The 23,910-nt window shown below is 33.3% G+C and overlaps 5 protein-coding genes and 1 pseudogene across 6 annotated transcripts; 3 read left to right on the forward strand and 3 right to left on the reverse strand.

The window, feature by feature from the left end:
* Window positions 1-607: 607 nt before the first annotated feature.
* LOC9317045 (cytochrome P450 94C1) lies at window positions 608-2,528 on the reverse strand. The gene has a single exon (XM_002880932.2). The coding sequence runs from the start codon at window positions 2,393-2,395 to the stop codon at window positions 899-901; it is 1,497 nt and encodes a 498-aa protein (XP_002880978.1). The 5' UTR covers window positions 2,396-2,528; the 3' UTR covers window positions 608-898.
* Window positions 2,529-9,258: 6,730 nt separating this feature from the next.
* LOC9317046 (uncharacterized oxidoreductase YajO) lies at window positions 9,259-11,505 on the forward strand. The gene is made up of 9 exons (XM_002879097.2): window positions 9,259-9,692; window positions 9,914-9,998; window positions 10,089-10,205; window positions 10,285-10,349; window positions 10,447-10,535; window positions 10,621-10,700; window positions 10,784-10,895; window positions 10,997-11,116; window positions 11,213-11,505. The coding sequence occupies exons 1-9, from the start codon at window positions 9,386-9,388 to the stop codon at window positions 11,396-11,398; spliced, it is 1,161 nt and encodes a 386-aa protein (XP_002879143.1). The 5' UTR covers window positions 9,259-9,385; the 3' UTR covers window positions 11,399-11,505.
* A 952-nt stretch (window positions 11,506-12,457) lies between these two features.
* LOC9315211 (probable F-box protein At5g47300) lies at window positions 12,458-14,962 on the reverse strand. Its single transcript, XM_021029030.1, has 2 exons — window positions 14,912-14,962; window positions 12,458-13,426 (listed from the first exon to the last, which is right to left on the reverse strand). Exons 1-2 carry the CDS (start codon window positions 14,960-14,962, stop codon window positions 12,587-12,589), a joined length of 891 nt encoding a protein of 296 aa, XP_020884689.1. The 3' UTR covers window positions 12,458-12,586.
* A 576-nt stretch (window positions 14,963-15,538) lies between these two features.
* LOC9317047 lies at window positions 15,539-16,529 on the reverse strand (annotated as a pseudogene).
* A 1,722-nt stretch (window positions 16,530-18,251) lies between these two features.
* Window positions 18,252-19,879, forward strand: LOC9317048. Of its 2 annotated transcripts, XM_021027270.1 has the most exons (5): window positions 18,252-18,359; window positions 18,442-18,708; window positions 18,820-18,960; window positions 19,054-19,197; window positions 19,286-19,879. In XM_021027270.1, exons 1-5 carry the CDS (start codon window positions 18,300-18,302, stop codon window positions 19,604-19,606), a joined length of 933 nt encoding a protein of 310 aa, XP_020882929.1. In that variant the 5' UTR covers window positions 18,252-18,299; the 3' UTR covers window positions 19,607-19,879. The 2 variants fall into 2 exon arrangements, with proteins under 2 accessions (XP_020882929.1, XP_020882930.1); XM_021027271.1 differs by lacking the exon at window positions 18,820-18,960.
* A 1,120-nt stretch (window positions 19,880-20,999) lies between these two features.
* On the forward strand, window positions 21,000-23,284 carry LOC110229538 (protein qua-1). Its single transcript, XM_021030019.1, has one exon. The coding sequence runs from the start codon at window positions 21,041-21,043 to the stop codon at window positions 23,207-23,209; it is 2,169 nt and encodes a 722-aa protein (XP_020885678.1). The 5' UTR covers window positions 21,000-21,040; the 3' UTR covers window positions 23,210-23,284.
* The last annotated feature ends 626 nt before the right edge of the window (window positions 23,285-23,910 follow it).

Below are 23,910 nucleotides of genomic sequence, written 5' to 3' on the forward strand. Positions count from 1 at the left end.
TTCTAAATATAAGAATATTGCTGTTGGCAATTCACAATTACTTTATTTTAAAATCATAAACATCTCCTTAACACTACAATATGTATTAAATTTATCTTTAACCATACCTTATATTTTAAATAACACTTTTGCAAGGAAATATTTTATGTGAGTCCAGCCATTAGAAGAAAAATCTTCTATAAATAGATAACAAACATGTCGAAGTCGAGAAAACACTAATTGGATATTTTTCGTGGATTTTTGAACGTATAATTCGATAGATAAAATAGAGTTATGAATTTTGGTTGGAAACTAGAAAATAGAAAGATGTTTTTTGGGATGTCTGGCCTAAAAAGAAAGTTGTGTTGTACTATATTACTTTCTAACTCATTTTCAAGTGAAAGGGAAGATAGGCTGTTTCTTTCAAAAAAGAGAGAGATTGAGAGAGAACAAAATCAAAATATTGAATCAATTGTTGATGTAAAGAATAACTATTTTTTAGTAAAATAAAAATTAATTGAACTTTTTAAATATACTTAACAATTAATGGTTATCGAGCCAATTATCCAATAAAACCCCAGATCCTTTAATCCGCAATAGTAATCACTACATTCATATACACTTCGTGTGAATCAAGCAATCTTATCATAAACCATCCTCTAAAATAAACTATTCAAATTTACATAAATCTGAACGCCTTTTGGGTCAATTGCGTAATCATATTAAATTTAAGCATTATACAATTGAGATTCCAAGAAATTAAGACCCACTTGGCTTTGCTAAATTAAATAAGAGATAATGATACACATAGATGTTGTTAACAAGTGTGTTTAAATGTTAACAATAATTGGTCAGTTAGAGAACACAGACTCTATCTATGGTTTTGTAAAGTATTATTTTATATCTTGACTTAATGCTTTTATGAGTCTTGACTCCTTTCTTGGATCATAACCGGCAATCCACCATTAACCGTCGCGGTTAAACCAGGCGCAAACCGGAGTGTTTTGGTTGATTCGAGACTTGCGAGCCGTGTTTTGAACCTCCTAATGATTGCCACGGCTATGGATTTCATCTCCATGATGGCCATTTCTTTCCCTACACAAACCCTAGCTCCGGCCTGAAAAACCGGGTACTTAACCGGATTCTCGGGCCGGAATTTTCCTTCGTTATCCAACCACCTCTCCGGTTTAAACTCTTCGTAATCCGGACCCCAGATCCGGTCCATCCGACCCATTGCATAAGCATGGTACGTGACTCTAGTCCCTCTTTTCACAAATGTACCATCAGACAAAACGTCATCGTTTAAAGCAAATTTGGAATCGAATTGAACCGGCGGAAACAATCTCATGCTCTCGTAAAGCGCCGCATGCAAATAATCCATCTCTCTCATTTCATCGCAACGTGCAGTGACCGAGTCAAAACCGGTCCCCATCACCCGGTCTAATTCTTCCCGAATCCGGTTCTCCACATCCGGATGACGCATCAATAACCAGAAAAAACCGGTTAAACCAGCAGCAACCGTATCCCGACCCGCCAATAGAAAATTCACAACGATGTCTCGGAGATACTCATCATCGTCCTCCGCTACCACCGCCATGAATCTCGAAATCAAATCGTTTTTACCCATTAAACCGGTTAACCTCCGATGCTTGATTAAATCACCAGCTAACCGGTTTATCACATTGATCGATTCTTTAAGCTTTTTCTCAGAACCAATTCTTAAAAACCTTTTGATTTTCCATAACAGAGGAAACGGAGCTAAAGCTCGTTTCGCCGATAACGTCGAGGCCGTATCGAAAGCGACGGCGAATTCCGACATCGGAAAAGGTAACCGGAGACAATCTGGGTCAAACCCAAATGACAATTTACTAATCGTATCAAACGAGAATCTTCTAAACACATCTTGTAGATCCAAAACCGAACCAGGATTGTCGGAGAATGAAGTCAAAATCGGAAGAAGACGTGTCTCGATCTCGGTCTTAACAATCTCATGAGCGAAAACTCTTACAGAAACACTTCCAAGTTCCAAACTCGCGAGTTTTCTCTGGAAACGCCACGTGTCACCATCGGAATTGAAGATTCCACGGCCTAAAAGATCACCAAGGATAACGGAGAATTGTTTGCCTTTTGGGTAACTGTGGAAATGGGTTTTGAGGATATGTTCAACGTTTGATGGATTCGCTGTGATAACACTGTTTAAGACGTGGACTTTGATCGTTGACGTTGGAGATCGCCGGAGAAGATGAGTGTACCAATCACTGAGATTGATGAAGTCTTTTCTCCAGCTTGAAGTGAGATAAGCATGGCAGATCTCGCAGTTGCAGTAACGTAATTTTTGAAGGAAGAGTATGTGAAAGAGTGAGAATATTATGAAGAAGAAGAAGGAGACGATGATGAAAGATATGATTAGTAACATTGTTGATGAGACAGAGAGACAGAGAGAGAAAAAAAGTATGGGAAGGTGAGAGGAAAGAGATGAGTTTGTGTTACAAGAAAACTTTGAGTCAATTAAATAGAGATTCTTTGTTTGTTTTTTTTTTTCTTAATCTCATTTATTGTGGACAAAGACATGTGTTCTCTAACATTTATTTAAAACATTCATTTCTAAGACCAGAAAGTGGATAGCGCAGAAATGTTTTGAACAAATTCATGTGACAAAAATTTTGAAGTTTTTTTGATAAAGATAAAAAACAGTTTTGCTATTTTTGTGGTTACATCATTCACACATATGAAGGATACGAGTATTTACAATATTTTGAAGTTTAAAATTTCCTCATTTTCAGCCAACACAATTTCAACTTTGTTTATGTTGTCGACATGAAGTACCTTAATTATGTCGACAAAATTAAAAGATTCTTTATTCGTTTTTCGTACATACGAGATAAGACTTTGTCAATCATGATTATAATTGTAGTGCATTATTTTGTTGGGTAATTTAGGTACGTGACTATCATATTGTGAGAGTTGATTAAGTAAATGGGTAGTATAATTTTTTTTTGAAAAAGACAACACTAAATTGAAATGTTGTTTTTTAAATAACATGCTCTGTTTTTTTTTTTTAAACATGTTATGTAGAGTAAAATATGGTGCTACTTTACAAAAAGGCATATTATTTTGGAAAATAGTACTCATTGTTGTACAAGAAGTCCAAAATCATTTTGGGATGTATCTTTTATTAAGTTGTTAAGTGCATTTGACCCCATTTTTTATTGGAGTTCGACTCCACTAAGTTCAAAGATTAAAAAAAGAAAAAAATTACAAAATCATTTACCTAATCTAATCAATAATTTATGTCATTTAATAATTAACACATTCGTTTTTGAAATTTATCCCATTTTTATTGGGATATGCCAAAACCTTTTAATTGTTTTAAATGCCCCTTTTGGTGTGCCTCTTTTCAAAAATGCCCCTTTTAGATGTCTATTTTCAAAAATGCCCCTTTTTAATCTGAAATTTTTATAAAGTTTTATTAGGTTTATAAGGTACTTATGGATTGTAACTACTACTTGAAGACTCGATCCAAGTATTTATAAGGTTTTATAAGGTGTTTTTAAAGGTTTTACAAGTTATTTTAAAGGATTTTTAAGGTTTTTCAAAGGTTTTACAAGATATTTTAAAGGTTTTTAAAGGTATTTAAAATGCATTTATAAGGTATTTATAAAGTATTTATAAGATTTTAGATACATAGAAATGTAGTTTGTGTATGTTTTAATAATGTTACATACATATTTGGGTAAATCTTATATTTTTAAGAGCATTTTTTATAAGGTTTTAAAGAAGAGGCATTTTTGAAAAGTGGCATTGAAAAATGGGCATTTTTGTAAAAGCCCCCATATAAGTTATAAATAGAAACTTGCAAAATATCTAATAAGATTAATTAAATAAAAAATCCTAAAATATCTTATCAAATGGGACAAAGAGAATATTAATCTATTGTTATTATTTATATAGATTCATTCATATTAAATATTCTATAAATCTAGGCATAATCTTCTTATAATAATTACTCTATGTTAAAGATATGAAATATTGTTTTCATTATTTATAATATAAAAATTATAAAATAACATTAAAATTTAAAACTAGTTAATTATATATATAAAAAATCGTTTGTGTTCGCAATGCAGTAGGTATAACTTTTGCAGACGATCGTTCATACATGTTATGACGTAGATGTCGATGAGATTGAAAAAAACATCTTTTCTTTATTAGGAATCACTTAAACAATCTAATAGATCTGTTTAATCAGATTTACACGACGTTGACACAACTCATCACTGACCAATTCCTAATCTACCCAATCTCACAAACACAACAACAGTTATGCTGGACACTCTGATCACTCACCAAGAACCCTAACAGCTTCTAACCTAGAACTTGTGATTCACAGAGATGATAAAGACGGCCAACATAAGCCTAACGCTTAGACTACCAATATATAGGTAGCCACACAAACTCAGCTAACCTAATTTTCTATTCTAAGATATCTTCTAATCTTCTTTCCTTGATTTGCTTATATCTTGAATAACTTGATTCTCACGTTCTGGAAACTTCCATCACCAATCATAGCTCGCTATGTCATCTTCATTTAACGCTCGTAGCTTCTCGCATACAGCTTTCTCATGTGCTCAGCCCCGGCTCAGAAAGGTGGGCGGAGGTGCGACGGCAGGAGGCTTTTTTGATCAACCCGACCTATCAAGTTAACGGTCACTCTACTCGATATACTCGAGACATGTAAATTTTATGAATGCAAACCATCCCGTTTGGATTTGGTTTTAACTTTTGAACACTATATTTTATCGATTTCTCTAAAAATAAGAACTGTTTTCCGTAACTCTTACACTCGATCTCACTCCTCTTTTCTTTATGACTGTCATTTTTTCTCACAAAAATACTGACTTTGTTTATATTTTTAGAAATAACTTACTCATTAACATGATAAAAATACCGGCCTCATGAATTTTTTTTTGTGGACCTGACGTAACAAAACCTATTTTTTTGTGCATTTTCCAATTAAATATGTGTTATTTTGTACTAACGTAACCATATAAGAATCCTCGAAAAACATCTCATAGTTGTTTTACCTAGTTTCATGTGTTTGTTGTTTTTGTAAATAGGTTTCTTCTAAAGATTGGATCTAACGGCAAAAAAAATCCTAAATAGTTTGGTGCTAAAAAGAGGAAGCATTATCTGGATCTAAATTTTTTTGATAAAAAACCTGACAAATGATATCGATTGCTAAAACAATATTAAAAATGACTAAAATTCAGACTTCCCAGCTATGCGCCAAGAGAAGCTACGCCAAACCACTGATTCTGACATGGAATAGATGCTCAATTTATCGTTGATAAATTTATAGACCATGTGATGCACACAAATATATATAGATTAATTAACGTTTTTCATAATCCGTTTATTAGAATTTGATATTTATTTAGTGTTTACGTGTATGTTTGTATTTATCATAAACATATATATTTCCTATTTTAAAAAAATTTCATTATTAATTTTAATTTCTTTTTATCCATATGCTTGCAATTAAAATAAATATTTTATAAAAAAGTTAGCTTATATTTTTTTAAAATATAAGTAGAAACATAATAATTTAAAAATATTTTTTTGAGGGATCTGCAAGGAATTTTCAGAAAATGTGTTATAAGTTAGTGAGAAATCTTTTTTTTTTTTTTACAGGAGAGAAATATTTTATTTTAAATTATATAATCTAATTGTTTGTTCTAGTGTCATTTCTATGTTATAACTCCAATTAAAATTTCTAAAAATTGATTTTCTTAATGTTTTAAATTATAACGTTTAAGAAATTTGTTGGCTTCTCAATTAATAGACCGTTGGAGTTGTGTTAGTTAACACGCGTTCGCAAACTTATTCGTGCATTTTGCTAACTCATTTCCAATCGGTTACGTTCACCAACCAACCTATATTCATGCCAATTTTTTAATCTACTTACTATTCAAACAAAATGCCAAAATACACCAAACTAATGGCCAATATATTCCAAAATTTGTTTGAAATTTTCTAAAAAAACAAAGTGAACTTGAGAACTTATTTTTAAACTTGTTTTGAGTTCTGTTTATGATACCTTCACGAAGAAGAAAAAACAGAAGAACAAAAAAACACGTGCTTCGTAAGAATTAAACATGTGAGTTTAAAGACGGTGTTGAAGTTAGCAAGTGGTCGTGTGTTCAAAGTATATAACCGCAACTGGGACATTGGTTTTATGCAATTTGCATGTCGACACGCGTCTCTCATGCACTGAACTAGCTGTTTCAAGTTGACGTTATTAGTCGTTACTTCGAGAGTCAGGAAAAAAACTTTAATAGCGTCGACAAAAGCAAAATAAAATGTTTTGGTTCCCCATTTCCACTTGTAGAGAGACTTTTAACTGATATCTACAAGTCGCTTCGTTCTGTCCAATCGACATATTATTTGCCATTCGTATCTATTGCAAAGTTAAAAAATACCTGCTTTTTGTTTTTGTAAGATTTTTAAACATTTTATTTTTCTAAAATGAAAAAAAGAAATTGTTGTAAAAATAAAAAAGAATAAAGCTAAATTTTACCATATTAGTACTCTTAAAAATACTTTTATAAGTTAAACCCTTTTCCAAAAAAAAACATATGTTTTCATAAGAAAATTTAGAAATCAGAAAACTCAAAAACTAAAATAAAAATGTTACTACCTTAGACATTTCCTACCTGACCAATTATTTGAAGGAACATCATAATCTTAATATTGCAATTACACCGGCGAAATTTTGATGAATGAAATACAGATAGAAGCTTAGAATATGAAATGATAAATTTAGCTTAACAAATAGGGATTGTTGATTTGGCTATTAAACCCAAAAAAATTTCAAACAAACAAACATACTTTTTTTTTTCTTTTTTTAATTGTCTAAAATAGTGGTGGGTCTGCAAGGTCTTTTTTTTTTAAAAACATACCTTAGTAGTTTCAAGATTTAATAAAACATTCAAAAAGTGGTGGGATAATACTTAAGATACGATATATCTCAAGATTCTCTGATAAATCATACTAAACACATATAGAAAAATAGATCATATGATATTTGGCTCCGATTGGTAACATTGCATAATCGCATAACAACATAAGTTGCAGAATAAAATTCGCAGAATGAAATTACTTAAAAGAAAATATGTTGATTGAATATATTTTGCGTAATGACATAATATAATTTTATATTATCAATACTAGGATATGATCCGCTGTTTACCGCGGGTTAATTATTTGTTTTTTTTTTTTATAAACTGATGAATTTGTTGTGTATTATATTTTTTGTTGTACACCGCGGGTCACATGCGTTGCAACTAAAAAATGGAAATTTTAATTTGTATTTGTTTTCTTTAGTGTTTAAGATTGTATAATTATATTTTGATTTGTTAATTCTAGGATTTCATCCGTGGTATATTGTCCCGTATTAATATCGATCTGAACCCGTCCCACCAGATAATTCTGTCCCATGAAATTAAACATCATTTTGTTGTTTTTTTAATAACACTTTTGTTTAAAAGACATATAAAAGACATCATTTTGAATTATATGATATTGATGTATTAATATTTTTATGTTTTATTGGTATAAACTTATGTTTGATTTTGGTTACACCTCGGGTCGATTTTTATAACTAAATGTTTTGAATTTTAAGTTATATTTGTTTTGTTTAGTGATTAAGATTGTATAATTGTATTTTTATTGTTAATTCTAGGATTTTATTTGTGGTATGTCGTCCCGTATTAATATCGATCCAAACTCGTCCTATCATATTATCCCGTTAGCTAAATTATTAGTGTAATAAAATCCAACAAAATATATTTATTAGTTTCGACCATTGTTTATATTTATAGATGAAAATTAAATTTAGTTGAAAAAATGATATAGTTTGTGTGTATTGCGATTAGATTCCATTAAAAAAACTGTAAATTGATAATTGTTTTGTGTGTGTAATCATATAAAAATACTTTGGAAATTTTTGGTATATTTGATGAGCAAGTTTTTGATATCTTTAGAAATCTTTAAATCGTCATAAACAAAAAATATGCTACATATACTCTTAATCAAATAAAGATAAAATCGTTTAGTTATGAGACATTTATATTATTCATTTTATTTAGGAAACAAATGTGATTTGCAATAAATTCATTAGGATCATCTCCAATGTAAATCTCTATTTTTCCTCTAAAATAGAGTAACTTCACAATGTAAATCTCTATTTTTCCTCTAAAATAGAGTAACTTCAAAATAGAGCATGATTTCTCTCCAATGTATCACTCTATGTTACTCTAAAATAGAGGTAGTGTAAAAAAAAATAGAGTTACTCTATATATAGAGCAATCCTATCATTTACTCTATTTTAGAGTAACATATAGAGTGGGGTTGGAGAAAATGTACTCTATAATAGAGTTTTAGAGGAAAAAATAGAGTGGGGTTAGAGATGTTCTAACACTTAAATAGGAAACGATTTGCACCCGAAATATATGTTTGTTATACGATTTCTATATTTACTAAATCAATCATTTAATTTTGTTTGGATTTTTTTAGGAAAGACTCAAATAATGAAGGATCTGAATGACTCAAATCCGGGTCAAAATCCTGATTAAAAAAAAAAAAAACCAACCTGCAAATGAGCAAAATTTTCTTCATCGATAAAATAATTTTAAATGATTTATTGTTTGGTTATTTTAGATTGTATACATATTTTTTCATCGATTGAGTAATATATGTCTGTTTTAAAAATTTTGAATCACATTATATGCAGAAAAAATCTAAAATTGTATTAACTATATATATTTTATAATAATTCAAAATAAAATAAATATAAAATCAAATAAAAGTGAAATGATAATAATATATTTATGTTTAAATTAGGAGAGATGTTTTATAAAATTAGCACAAATTTATTATATTAGCATTAAATCATCATATTTGATTTCCTTATCTATAAAAATCGTAAGGAATATATCATAAATAAAGATTCTAGGTGTAGTAATAGTAATTAGTTGGAGAAAGATATATTTTTAGATTTTTTAATTAATTTCGTTTTTGGGATTTACCTAAATTTAAGGAAAGATGCGATTGAAAATTTCCGAGTCAAAAATTGAAAAAAATCTGATCCGATTGGAAGGAGAAAAAATGTACTTCAAAAATGTTAAGTAGATATAAATATATTTAATATGTTTTTGTTAGCATTCCTTTTAAGATAAAAAATTAAAAACAATTGGCAGTTTGAGTTTTGAGGTCAAAGTGATCGAAGCGTGGAGGGTCTAAATACGTTTGGGCCTGAAAATGAATTAGAGGCCCATGAGGCCAATAAGCCACAGAGTTGTTATCCACTTTTCCTCTTCCACGGAGAAAGAAGCGAGAGAGTGAGGCCATGCCTGTGTCCGTACATTCCGTTATCGCCACGAACCTAGCGACTACAGTATCATCGATTTGGTTTCACCGGGATGTTTCTCGCCGTCGAATCTTCTCCAGCTCCGTGAAATGCTCGGTGGAGACGACGGAGGCTGACCGGTGGGTGAAGCTGAAGAACGGTAACGATTCACTGGAGATATGCAGAGTTCTTAATGGAATGTGGCAAACGAGCGGAGGATGGGGGAGGATTGACCGAAACGACGCCGTTGATGCAATGCTTCGACACGCCGATGCTGGTCTCTCTACTTTCGATATGGCTGATCATTGTAAGTAGCTAACAAGTGAAACTGAATCTTCAAAATTGACTTCAAATTGAAAGGTTTTGTGTGGAGATTACTAATAGAACTATGCTTAGTTTTGATCTTGAATTCTTGATGACCTTCAATATGTGGTGCTATGTATTGGTCACAGAAGAATTGAATTGAAACGTTTTGTGTGGAGATTAGTGAAATCTAGTTGTGCTTGGTTTGTTTTCTATGATGTTCAGATGGTCCTGCTGAAGATCTTTACGGCATTTTTATCAATAGAGTTCGTCGAGAGCGTCCACCGGAGTATTTGGAGAAGATTAAAGGGTAAGCAAGTTTAGTCTCTTTGTTGAAATGTAGAATTTGTATAAGATATGGTAGGCTGGCTAAATGGTTAGGCTATTTTTAATGATGTAGTTTGACAAAATGGGTGCCTCCTCCAATAAAGATGACAAGTAGCTATGTTCGTCAGAACATTGATATATCGCGGAAGAGAATGGATGTGGCTGCTCTTGATATGCTTCAGTTTCATTGGTGTGTGTTACTCTCTTCGCTTAATTGCTATTCGTTGTCGTGTCCTATTTTGCTAAGATAAACTTGTAATGTGGGATAGGTGGGATTATGCGAATGATGGCTATCTTGATGCACTGAAACATCTCACTGACCTGAAAGAAGAAGGTAAGGGAGAGGGGCTATATCTTTCTCCTTTTTGTTGTGATTGTTTTTTTTGTTTATCTATTGGGCTGCTTAACATGTAGCATTGAAATGCTTGCAGGGAAAATCAAGACGGTTGCTTTGACAAATTTTGATACAGAGAGACTTCAAAAAATCTTAGAGAATGGAATCCCGGTTGTCAGCAATCAAGTGAATGCCTGCCCTGATCTCTAAACTTTATATGCCTTTATCCAGACTCATTATTTTTGTAAATCTATTTACAAATTTTTTCCAGGTGCAACACTCTATTGTAGATATGCGTCCTCAACAGAGAATGGCTCAGCTTTGCGAGCTTACAGGCGTCAAACTTATAACGTAGTTACACTCTATGAAATTCTTGTTTGACTTCTTTCTCTTTACAACTGACTTAACCATACATCATTGGTCTTTGGGTGCAGATATGGGACAGTAATGGGTGGTCTCCTGTCAGAGAAGTTTCTTGATACCAATCTAACAATCCCTTTTGCTGGCCCTCGCTTGAATACTCCTTCTCTGCAAAAGTACAAAAGGGTAAGAGTTCAATGGCCGTTCTCGTTGTATGAGTTTAGGATGGTTGATGCATGATCATCCTACTTTCTACTGTTTTAAGATTTTTGAGATTTACGTTACAGATGGTTGATGCATGGGGAGGGTGGAATCTATTTCAAGGTCTACTTCGAACAATGAAGAGCATATCCACAAAACATGGAGTCTCTATACCAACAGTGGCTGTGAGATATGTACTAGATCAGGTATTTGTTCTTCCTCGCATCACACGGATTACTCTTGACTCTTAAGACCAATCTGGTTTGTTGATTTCTCTGAAAAATGAAATTCACTCATCGCAGCAAGGAGTTGCTGGATCAATGATTGGGGTGAGGCTCGGGTTAGCGGAACACATACAAGACGCAAACGCTATATTCTCATTGGTATTGGATGAAGAAGATGTGAATAGCATTCAAGAGGTTACCAAGAAAGGTAAAAATCTTCTCCAAGTGATTGGTGATTGTGGAGACGAATACCGACGTATATGATGTGGTAGTATATACTCTATACTGTATACAATATCAACTCATGTAATTACACTTTTATGTGTAGAGAATCATTTTTACATTAATAAGACTTCCTTGGCTTTATTTCTTTTGGAACATGTTATTTTTTGTTAAATGTTTTATGCATGTATAAACCACAAAGCTACATGTCCTAGTCTAAAACTTTTCTGGTTTCTTGGAACATAAAGTCATAATATTCAAACTTATAATTCCGTAATCTTATTATATGCTCTAAGTCCTAAGATGAATTTTTGTCAATATTTTTCCTCTGAGACTAATATGATAAATGCTGATTATACATATTACGCTTTATATAGCAGTAGAGCAAGGAGGATGCTCTGCAAAATAAACATAATTTTATCATAAAACTTAAAATTTGTCTTGATTAAAAGGAAAACTTGGCAGAATACCACTTATTATTGAAATACTAGCTTATTAATTATTCAAAGGACATGACCAAGATAACTATGAAAAAAAAAAAAAGGTTTACATGTAGCTTAACTATTCTTGTTGTTCTTAAGGTAAATCAGAAGTTCTGGACCGAAACCTATATGTCTTCCAAGTCGAAGAAATGGATCATACCCCTCCGAGGAAAGGTTCGAACTGGCACCTATCTCCCAGCACATCTTCTTTTGGAGGTTTCACCACCAGACTCTACTTACACAGCATGGATTTGAGTCAAACTTGGAACATAATCAAACAAATTTGGCATAGATGATGTGAATCCAGTATACACCTGTTCAACTTTATTATCCTCTCCAACAATGTATACCTCTTGTTTGATGGGGACTCCACTTTTCAAATTCAAATGACCAAACACGAGAAATTTCTTTTCCTCATCGACCAAGAACCTTACGAGACCGCAAATACCAAGTTCAGGTTTCAAATCCACTGTTAAGACCTTGCTCCACTTAACAACCTTGGTCTCATCAATCTTATTTGTCACCCATATATCTGTTCTTGATGTATCTGCATGCTGTAATAACACAGAAAGTTTCTCTTCTCTTGTAGAAAGTAGAGAAGGATTTAGGGGAAAACTCTTTATTCTGTGTTATTGATTTCAATAGAATTGATACACAATATATAGAGAGACTAACTTATGTTTAACCTAATTAGAATAGGAAATAGATAAACATGAATAAGTAAATATTCTAAATCTCTTAATCCTTATCACAATAGGATATCTAAAATATTCTTTGACTTCGGCTTTACGGGCTTCACGGGCTTGGTCCGCTGTCTTGCTTTCCAAGTTACCTCAATATCTCTAACAACAGATAGAGACAAGGTTTTGTAATAAAGAGATTTACATGGAAGAAGCAGACGTTCAAATCTTTCTGTTGTGTAATCAAAACTGACTAAGAACATTCCAAGCTGTTCCTCATTTTCATCAGAAGCAAACCAGTAAGTCTTTCCCTTCAAATACATGCCACAGTCATTATATTCCAATTCGCAGTCCAAAATGACATCAAGAGTCCTCCAAGAACTAGAGTTTATCTCATAGATTTCGAATTCGTTGTCGTCGCCATCACAACAACACAAGATCTTGTAGCTATTATCGCCATATGTCTTGTCTTGGTAGGATCCAAGAGCATAAGAACCTATCTTTCTTGGTTCGATCCACTTGGTTTGACCGGTACACGGGTTCCAAACCACTATTCTATTGTATTCTCCGTTGTTGCATAACAATAAACCGTCGCAGTGAGAGACTTTAAAAATATCGAAATGATCTAAACTAGCTTGAGGATCAATTAGACTAAGTTCAACTTTGAACTCTATAGATGGAATTCCATAAAGATTGACTCTCATCAAACAAACCATATAATGCTTCGAGATGAGAACTAGAAACTGCTTTGCGGCTTTGTCGAAATGCTTTCTTGTGAATCTCCTCTCGTTGAATAAATTGTTCCATCGTTTGCATGTGTATCGTAATTGCTTTAGAGATATGGCTGGAACGCGACAGAGTATCTCTTCTACCAAATCTCCGGGGAGCTCAGACATATTCAATGTGATCTCTCAAGTCTCAAGATAGAGTGCCGGCGGGTTTGATTGTTGCTTTTTAGGGTTTTCTCCTATTTCACCTTTGCTTATTTGCTCACTCTTAGGACTCTTTCCTTTTTATTTTAAAAAAATATCTTTTATTTTATTTTAAATAGAATGGGATAGAATTGTATATTTTTTTTTTTGAGCAACGTAATAGAATTGTATATATATTTCCTTTTTATATGGGAGCAAAATCTTATCAAAACCTATTTTCCAGTTTTTAATATTTACTTTCAAAAATAAACAAATTGACACGTTAATATTATTAAAAAGTATGAATATATCCCATAAAAACTTTATACGTAGTATTTTGTTTCCATAAAAAAATTTTACAAAGAGAAAAAGTTTCACACAAAAAACTAAAAAGTTATTAAACTTTAATTTAGTAAAAAAAAACCTTAGAAAACAAAATTTAAGGATTCATGTTTAGTCGATACTCTATATCAGATTTTAACCCGTGGTGTACCGCATGATGATTTGTTTTCTAAAATTAGTGATTTTGAAAATTTAATGATTATGTTTTATATATAAAAATTTGCAAATTGTATCATTTTATAAAGACATTTATATTTTCTAGTTTACAATTGTTAATAGGTAATGACATACCACGTGACAAATTTTGTTTTATAAATTTTATCTAAATCAAGCTGATTCGGTATGTTTAATATTGGTGGTATTAAAAATAATAAAATGATAAACTAACCCGTATTGAAGCGGCAGATTAATAATATTTAAAAATTTTATTAATGTTAATTCAAACTTGTCCCGCCATATAAACAAATCCCGTAATATAACTCGTCCTGTGTTATTTTTTATATGTTTAAATTTTCATAATATTATAAACTTTTTATTGATTTTAAATATATCACTTATAATATTTAAAACCTTTTAAAGTAAAGTATAAAATTTAATATTTCCTGTAAAATTAAACAGTTTAACTAAAAAAATGAATTAAACCGTATACAAAGTTTAAAATTTGGATACTTGTTAAGTTAAGCTTCCTGCTCATTCGGATTTAAATTCATTTTCATCTTATTTATAATATAACTCTGAATCATTCTCTAAACAATTTAACCGATGTGTGATGTTGAATACACACCTGTTTAATTAATTGAGTAATATATGTTTGTTTTTAAAATTTCAATAACAATATATGCATAAAAAATTTGAGATTTTTTCTTAACTTTATGTATGATATGATGATTCAAAACAATAAAAAAATAAAACAAAGATGATAGCAAAATCATAATTTTAAATCTTAACAAATATTGTAAATATCTTTATTATTAAATATGAAATATTATATAGATATCTGGTTCACAATTTCGGATATGCTTTGACTCGATCCAAGTACAAAATGTACTTAAAAAATTTTGAAGTCATTTTTGTAAACTTTTTTTTAAGAACTACACATTAATTAAAAGTTAACTCCATGAGTGGTTACCAGATGTTAACCAGAGCTTTGTTCTTGTGGCATTGGTCGATTCGACAACTTTTCTCACGCATTATCAAACTAGAATGAATTTGTGTATCTATCATTATATCTTGTTGTATGTTCTAGTGTACCTACTTGGCTCAAACATTGGAAATGTTCGATATTGCTTAATTCAGTTGTAATCGTTTGATTTTAATTGAAGAACTTGGTTGATCCCAAAAAAAAAAAAAAAAGAAAGTTTGATGAGAAGTTGAATGATGTAGAAGTACCAATATTTAGACCAACAAGTACTCTATGTAATGCAGGATACAATATTTTCAAAAACTAAAAGATTTCTTTTATATAAATCAGAATCTACGTAAATGGTACATTAATCTTGGACAATACTCGTTTAGCATAAAAGATGTTCCGTGGACTTCTGAGTTCTGACTACAAATTAAGAAATTTTTATCATAAAACTTAATAAACTGTGTTGACTAAAAGTATGGAATATTGGACAGAATAGCACTTCTTGTTTAAATACTAGTTTATAAATAATTCAAAGGAAATGACCAAAATAACTATAAGCTTGAAAACCAAAAAAACAAAATGTCTATATACAGGACTATAAATTATTCGTTTCTGTTGTTGGTAAGGTAAATCGTTAAACAACATAGTTATATTTGAGTCAAACTTGGAACATAGTTAAACAAAAATGGCCAAGATAAAGGCAATCCAAAATTCACCTTTTTTATTTTGTTATCCTCTCCAACAATGTATACCATGTGTTCCCAGATGGAATTAGCTCTCACTTTTGTATCACAACACACGAGAATTTTCTTCTCCTCATCGACCAAGAAACTTACGCCAAGGAAAATATCAAGTTCAGGTTTCAAATCCACTGTTAAGACCTTGCTCCACGACACCACTTTGGTGTCATCAATCTTATTTGTCACCCATATTTCTGTCCTTGATGTATTTTCGTGCTGTAATAACACGGAGAGTTTCTCCTCTCTAACAACAGATAGAGACGCGGTTTTGTAATAAAGAGATTTACGACATGGAAGAAGCAAACGTCCAAATCTTTCTGTTGTATAGTCAAAACTGACTAAGAATATGCCGAGATGTAACTCTTCTTCATCTGAAGCAAAACAGTAAGTCTTTCCCTTTAAAGACATACTCCATTCATTATATTCCAAATTGCACTCCAAAGTAACATCAAGAGTCCTCCACGAATTAGAGTTAATATCATATATTTCACATTCGTTGTCGTCACCATAACAGCACAAGATTTTGTAGCTATTATCGTCATATTTCTTGTCTTGGTACGATCCAAGAGCATAATAACCAATTTTTCTTGGTTGGATCCATCTGGTTTGACCAGTACATGGGTTCCAAACCACGATTGTATCTTTGTCTTTATTGTTGCATAACAATAAACCGTCGCAGTGAGAGACTTGAAAAATCTTGAATTGATCTACACTAGAATGAGGGTCAATTAGGCTAAGTTCACCTTTGACCTCTAAAGATGGAATTCCATAAAGATTGACGCTCATCAAACAAACCCTACGCTGCTTCAACATGAGAACAAGAAACTGTTTTGCGGCTTTGTCTAAATGCTTTCTTGTGAATCTCCTTTGGTTGAATAATCTGTTCCATCGTTTACATGTATATCGTAATCGGTTCAGCGATATTGTTGGAACGCGACAGAGTATCTCCTCTACCAAATCTCCGGGAAGCTCATACATTATCAATTTATCCTCACGATAGAGTGCCGGCAGGTTTGATTGTTATTTAATTAGGGTTTTTAGCATCTCACGATTGTTAATACACGTCCTTTTCCTTTTTTTGAGTCATAACTCTTTCTTTTTTTTTACTAAAACGAAAAGCTCTTTTCCTTTTCATATTGGGTTTCTATTTTCTTTTTCTTTTTTTTTTTTGTTTAAAAAAAAAACTTTAATGGAGAAGTACTTATCAGAATATAACTTTAGAATTTTAAGGAAATTACAAAAACACCATTAGAATTAATAAATAGTTTTCACAAATTTTTAATTTTTACATCTCTATTTTGCTTGATTCTGTTATGGTGAATGTCTTTAAGCGGATCATTCTCTATGGGCAGGATTTGAACTGTTGGTTCGGTACCCATGGAATAAAGACCAATACCACTACACTAAAAGAACTTTTCTAAAATTTGGGGCCAAAACTTATATATATTTTTAACGGCCGCAAGCAAATGTTTCATGGGCTTGTGCCATGGGCCGGCTCTGATTCTGTCTGATGTAATTGTTTCTAGGATACTTAAATATACGAGAAAAAAAAAGATGATTCAAAGCTAGAATGGACTATAAATTCCCTCAAGGAGGATATTGTTACATTGGTAAATACATTTTTCTAAACTAGACGGTTTGGTGAGAAGTTGAATGAAACAAATATTTGTCTTATTCCAAACTCATAAAAGCTTTGAGGGAAATACCGATAGACCAACAAGTCTCCTCGATGTCTAGAAAATCTTGCATGGTCAATAGTGTGGATCGGATAGTCTTGGATCGGATGATTTTAAGGCACTTTGCACATGAGTGTGACTTAGCTTCAGTTAATTGTTTTTGTTTTTATGAAACCGGAATGAAGATAATCTCAAGAGAATTTTTAAATATTTCGCTTTCAAATATTCAAACGAAATAAAAAGAAAGAAAATTCTTGTGAACTGTATCACTTTTCTAATTAAGTTTCTAAAATGTACTAGTTCCCCAATTATACCTATATTAAAACGAGTTGTTGCATAAATTGGCCGATGGGCATCAAATTTATTTATTTTATTTAAGAATTCAACAAAAAAAAATAGAACTTAAGAAATAAAAAGTTTTATATATAGATACAATCTAGGTTAAACCTTTTAGCTCTGGTATAAGATGATGTAAGCTTAGAAGCAGGGGTGGATCCACGTTGATGACTATGGGGATAAGTGCACTAAAACTTATAAATATTTGAGTTTTTACATAAGAAAGTATAATTAAAGTGGAACATTGGTTTAAAATACACGTAATATTAGTGTGATTCTGTGCTTTTTTTCATCAGATCTAGATTTTATAATTCAACACAAAACTCACGATTCTATAATTTTCAATTTATATATGCTTTTAATCACGATTAGATTTAATATATTGGCACCAAATTTCTATATTTTCTCTTCTCATGTAGATGTAGGTCTCGCATGTACGTACGCCAAGAACTCACGAGAATAGAGCTGCCTACTTAATTTTTTTGCCTCACGTAAAACTTAACGTGCACCATTCTCTCTACATGCAAACATTGTATTCAATATCACTCACACCATGTTAAATACAAGCTTTATTTGGTCATTTACGTACACTCTTGCTCTCATCAGGTAAGTATATAGTTTATGAACTAAAAAACTTTCGAATAGAAATGGTTGTATTTACTAGATTTGGTGGCTTGATCAATCAGAGCATTCAACAGCCTCTTAAGGTCAGTTTTTCATTTCCATCAATCAAAGGACCCGAGGAAGTACTCTATGAAAATGAGATCATAACTAGGCCTGTTGTTGTAGGCCGCGGCCGAGTCCAAGATACCTGAGAATGTTAAATCTAGTTCAGTTTCAGAGAAAGATACTAATATTCAGGAACCTTGGTATTGGGATCCTGATGTGGTCCCAAAGTTGAAGGCTGAGTACAAGAAAAATTCGCATGTTAGAGCAATGCCATTGTATGCTGTCGATCCTAAATATTATGACTTAGCTGAGGTGAATAGGCAAGCAAGACTTTGGTCTGGTCCTAATAACAAGCATCCATGGTATGATGCTCCTGCTACGGTGAAGGTAATAGTAAAGCAGCAAACAAAATCCTAATACTAGAGGAATTTTGCTAGAATTAAGAAAAAAATAAATGTTTAATTAACACTTGGTTATATATATTTTTGATGTTTGAAGGTGAAAAGAAAAAAAGGTCTTTGCAATTTGAACATAGAATTTACATTGGGATGGCCTCCTCAATTAGTCTCTGAGATGCTTACTAATCCAAGAAACCTAAATTTCTTCAGATTATTCGACAGGGAATTTCGCCAACGTTTGGTTTGTGTGTTTTTTTCATATAGTTGTATGATTCAAATTTAGTATAAATTATTATCAATAATTGAAAGTGTAATGTTTTTATTTCCTACAAAGGACAACAAATCAACAAAGGTTTTGAAGAAAGACGGACCAAGGCAGATCACGGAAGTGAAAAAAACTTTTAGATATAAGCTTCTCGGGTTGTCTATAGCTATCCCTATACATCTAATCATCGATGAAAACCATCAAAATCTTACTGTAAGAAGCTTCTTCAAACACCTCACATGAACAAATTGTTTTTTCTTGTTTTGGGTGAAGTAATTTTTTTTGTTGATCTCTTGCTTAGGCAAAATTTAAGAAAAAGAAAATGATGTACATGAAAGTGTTTGAGGGTAGCTGGAAAGTGGAGCCACTATACGCAGATCAGGAACGTTTATGCAAGTCTAGGTCGCGGATTAATGGAGAAGAATACAAAAAATGTAGTGGCGGAAAAGGAAGGATTGGATCAAAAGTGACAATGGAGCAGATCTTTCAGCCTTGTTCTCTTCTTAATGTGCCACCGATTTCTTGGTTCATCCGTGAGATCACCATAAAAACATTCAAGAATTTGCTCGAAGATCTTAGACAATTTGTTATCGACATGCACAAAAGTTCAGACTCGGAATGAGCCGGTTATAATGTAGTGGACTGGCATTATTGCACGGCTTGGTTATAATATATCTATGGTTATGACGTCACTGTATTATACAGGGAACACGACCCGAGTATACTGACAATGAAAAAAATGGATAAACAAAACTTATTTACTTGAAGGAACAAAAAAAAAAAAATGGCAAACACTATAGTACCAGTTAAGCATAAGTGATTATGCATAAATATAATATACAATTGTAACCCGGGCTCTTTTTACGTCATTTGAATCGACAAAACTCGACAAATAGCTAACTATATCCTATAACACGGGATAATGCAAGTATTTGTTTTTGAATTCCGGTAGAAAAAACGTAAATTAAACTGAACATTTAACAATTTGACTAAAGATATATGTCCTCATACAAGCGTAACTTTAACCCTATAGCTAGACATTGAGCTCTCATTGACTTGTTTCTAGGGCGACGACATACAATCTAGGTATTTTGTTGTACGGAAGCTTAGGTTTCCGGGAGAAAATGATGGTTATAGTTCTAGGTCTAAAACCTATGAAATTTTTCATTTTGAGTATTAATTAATAAGAATCGATTAATAGTTCGTTGTTGAGTAGCCAAAAAAATTATGTATAGCTTTTAACACATTTTATTTAGTTGAGGTATTTTTCGGAAATTAATTATAGACATAACTAGTTAGACATACAATTTTATAACATAAAATAAATGTTGATGCCCAAAAAAATAAATTGAGAGGGATAAGGGATTATTTTCTTCTTTTTCAATATCTTTAATTTTTCGACGAGAAAATATTAAAGCTGATAAATTGACATGAAATGTTCTTGTACAATCGCATGTTATTTCGTATGTAAACAATAATCTCCATCTTGGTTTATTTGAGTCAACTAAGTAATATAATTGATGTAGACAAAAAAAAAATAAACAGAAAATTAGTGTTATCGTAGTCTTCTTATCAACTGTTGCCTGTTGGTACATGCCAAAATTTAAAGAATATGAAAACGCTACATATCATCGGATTCCCATGAGTTAACGAAAACAACTTGATATTGTGTAACAAGATATACATTCAATGTATTAGGAAGACAACGTCCATGTTTGAAAATTAGGCATTACGATCCAACTATTTCTTGCTCAATAAAAAATAGAATATCAAATATACCCTCTTGTTTTATTCAAATACCATATGTCTATACAAGACAAAATAAAGACAGATAAGAGGAACCAAACCACATATAATTAGAAAGTGCAACTAGTTAAAGTCAATGTGCATTATTCATCACACATGAAGAGACGTGCAACGCGTTCCGTTGACTGACTTACCTCTTTTATTAACACCAAAGTCAACCATATTATCTTTATTAACTCTAAGTTGTGTTTCTCACAAGTAAAAATCTCATTTTTAAGACAAAACCCAAAAAACACACAAAAAAAGAAAAATGGGGAAGCCGACGTCGCAAAACAATAGCTCTATAAACCATTTCAGCCACCCACACCGCCTTCAATTATCCCAGGCGACGTCATCACCACCGTGCTCCGCCTGCAAACTCGCCGGAGGCAACGGCCGTGTTTACTCATGTAGGCCATGCAACTTCTCTCTCCATGAGTCGTGTAGCAAGATGAAGCAGGTAATAACACATCCGTCTCACCCTTCTCATACGCTTAGTCTCCTTGTGGCTCCTATCTATGACGGTGGATACTTCAACTGTGATGGTTGTGGCGTCCACGGGACGGGTTTTAGCTACCAATGCTCTCTATGCGACTACGACATCCACGCGCTTTGTGCTTACAAGCCGCTCTCTATCATCCACAATTCTCATCCGCAACACAACCTTAAACTCGTGTTTCAATCTCCCTATGGAGCCAATAAAGGTTTCTCTTGCGACATCTGCCTTAAGATCGGGAAGAACCAGTGGCTCTATCGATGTATCCCCTGCGAATTCGACGCTCATGTCGGTTGCATCACTGCTCCTCACCTCCTTCAACATAGTACTTCTGCACCTAATCCTCATACTCATCATGCCGGTCACCCTCAACATCAAAACTCGCTTCCTATGCCTAATCAAGGCAGTAACAGGCCCAGACCCATGCCTACGACAAGGCCCAATAGGCCCATCGGTAATCCCAATAGGCCTATAGCTCAAAACGCGTCTGCCTATGAACCAAGAAGACAGAACAACAACAACAACAACTTGGCTTATAATGCTCAGGTTGGGCCTATTGGACCGAATGAACTTATTGGTCAAGGATCAATGGATGGTAGTGGCTACGATGGTAGTGCAGGGAATGAAGAATTTGACGTTGAAGTTGATGTTGATGTTGATATTGATGTCGATGTCGAGGTTGAATACGAAGGTGATGTGAATCTTGAAGAGGGTAACGACGAAGGAGAACAAGTTGATGGTAACGGGATTGAATTTGTGGCTTGTGGTGATAATTTAAGTGTTGCATATAGCGAGAGTGATTTTGGAGGCAGTAGTGATGCTCGTAGCCAATGTAATGATTTGTCTGATGCTGATCTCTATCCACCATCTCTGGATAACACACAAGGACCAGGACCGGTTCGTATGAAACAAGGCTCGGGTGGTGGGAGGAAGAAAAACAGGAACCCGAATGGTCAGGCTGCTCGGTCTAAGAATATAGTTGGTAATAGCCCACGTGCTAGGCTTCAAGGATCCAAGAGTCCAATACAAAGCCCTAGAGGATCTCAAAATAGAAGTGTGCAAAATGTTCGTAACAATGCAACAAGAGGTCGTGGTGGAGCTGTGAGTGTAAGAGTTAATAGGCCTCGTGACCCTTCTGCATTTATTGCACCTCAAGGATTTAATGGGCCTAGTGGTGGGCCGTCCAATGCAGTAGATAATGGTGGCAACAATGATAACTACAACGAAGTTTATGGCGTTGACGTGTATGTTGGTGAAGATAATGTTGGTTACGAAGAGAGTTATGGTGATGATTTTGCTGGTGGTGATGGTGATTGTGATTTTGAAGTTGGAGGTGACTTCGGCGATGATGGCTATGATCAAGGTTATGATGAGAATTATGGTGAAAACGATTTCGAAAGCTATAGCGACATCACTGGAGGAAGTGAGTCTATGTATGATGAGGGTGAATCTTATGGGACTATGGATAATTCACAATATAGTGGTTTAAATGAAGAGCCCAATAACCAGTATGCACCTATGGTTGGGCCGGTTGGTGGACCAGGAACGAATAACCAGAACCAATACGGTCAAAATGGTAGGCAAAGGAATATGGGCATGTATCGACGAGGTGGTACAAACATGAACAGGTATGGAAACGTGAACCAAGGTGCAAATAGGTATCAGCCGAGAACTATGGGTCGACCCGTCCAATATAGACCCAATGGACGACCTAACATGGCGAATGGTGGACCCAATGGACCTACTGGACTTGGCAACCCAATGTTGATGAATACAATGGTGCGAGGTTTGTGCCAAGGCTTTGCGATGAACATGCTCATTGGTGGTGGCGGTGATGCTAATGGTGGAGTGGGTGACGGTAGTGGAGGAGACTTGTTTGGTGGTGGAGTGGGTGACAGTGGTGGAGGAGACTTGTTTGGTGGTGAAGCAGGATCACTATTCTAAAAGAGGTGAAAATGGAATTGGATATTACGAAATTGAAAAATATTTTTATTTCATTAAGTACTGTTTGAATTTATATTATTTGCGTATGCTTATTTTTCTTATTTATTTTCCTCTTTTTATTTCTTAAATATAACTTTTTAATTTCATCTTAAATATAATGTAAGAAATTAAAAAATTCGAATTGATATGAGCCTTTAGTTTAGTTTCTCTCTTATCGAATTGATGAATGTCGAATACAATAACAAAATGTTCATACATATAAATTACATACATATAGAGAATAAAATATAAGATTTACTCTATCTATATCTAATTGCGCATACGTATATAGTGATGGTGAACTATATATATTTTCTGGTGCAACACTCTCCCTCGTTTTTCTAAACTAAATTTATTAAACGGGATGTCCCAAATGAGCTTAGGCCTTGTCCAGATACAACTCCACATTTAAAAAATAGAGACGAAATTAGGTTCAAGATCAGATCCTAGTGGTCGCCAGAAAGCAGAAACCAGATCTGTAGCTCCGGCTAATCCAAGACTCCCTAAGATCCAAGGATCTATCGTTAATCACCTGCGACAAGCAACAATACCCACCTTACCTCCAGTAACTTCCGCAGCCATTGCAACGACTCCAAAAGTGGTTGAGCCTCGAGAAACCTCCATCGCGAAACTCCGGAGTTTAATAAGAGGGAGTGGCAAAA

Source organism: Arabidopsis lyrata (assembly GCF_000004255.2).
Source record: "Arabidopsis lyrata subsp. lyrata unplaced genomic scaffold ARALYscaffold_4, whole genome shotgun sequence".
Taxonomy (NCBI): Eukaryota; Viridiplantae; Streptophyta; class Magnoliopsida; order Brassicales; family Brassicaceae; genus Arabidopsis; species Arabidopsis lyrata.

Excerpts from the sequence above, each read along its gene's own strand:
- LOC9317045 (XM_002880932.2), bottom strand. The coding sequence starts at position 2,395 with ATGTTACTAATCATATCTTTCATCATCGTCTCCTTCTTCTTCTTCATA.
- LOC9317046 (XM_002879097.2), top strand. The coding sequence starts at position 9,386 with ATGCCTGTGTCCGTACATTCCGTTATCGCCACGAACCTAGCGACTACA. Across the intron at positions 10,350-10,446 it reads CACTGACCTGAAAGAAGAAG|GGAAAATCAAGACGGTTGCT; the intron begins GTAAGGGAGAGG and ends AAATGCTTGCAG. Across the intron at positions 10,896-10,996 it reads CTCTGCAAAAGTACAAAAGG|ATGGTTGATGCATGGGGAGG; the intron begins GTAAGAGTTCAA and ends TTTACGTTACAG.
- LOC9315211 (XM_021029030.1), bottom strand. The coding sequence starts at position 14,962 with ATGCGTGAGAAAAGTTGTCGAATCGACCAATGCCACAAGAACAAAGCT. Across the intron at positions 13,427-14,911 it reads GCCACAAGAACAAAGCTCTG|ATCACATTGAATATGTCTGA; the intron begins GTTAACATCTGG and ends GAGACTTGAGAG.
- LOC9317048 (XM_021027270.1), top strand. The coding sequence starts at position 18,300 with ATGGTTGTATTTACTAGATTTGGTGGCTTGATCAATCAGAGCATTCAA. Across the intron at positions 18,709-18,819 it reads ATGCTCCTGCTACGGTGAAG|GTGAAAAGAAAAAAAGGTCT; the intron begins GTAATAGTAAAG and ends TGATGTTTGAAG. Across the intron at positions 19,198-19,285 it reads AAAACCATCAAAATCTTACT|GCAAAATTTAAGAAAAAGAA; the intron begins GTAAGAAGCTTC and ends TCTCTTGCTTAG.
- LOC110229538 (XM_021030019.1), top strand. The coding sequence starts at position 21,041 with ATGGGGAAGCCGACGTCGCAAAACAATAGCTCTATAAACCATTTCAGC.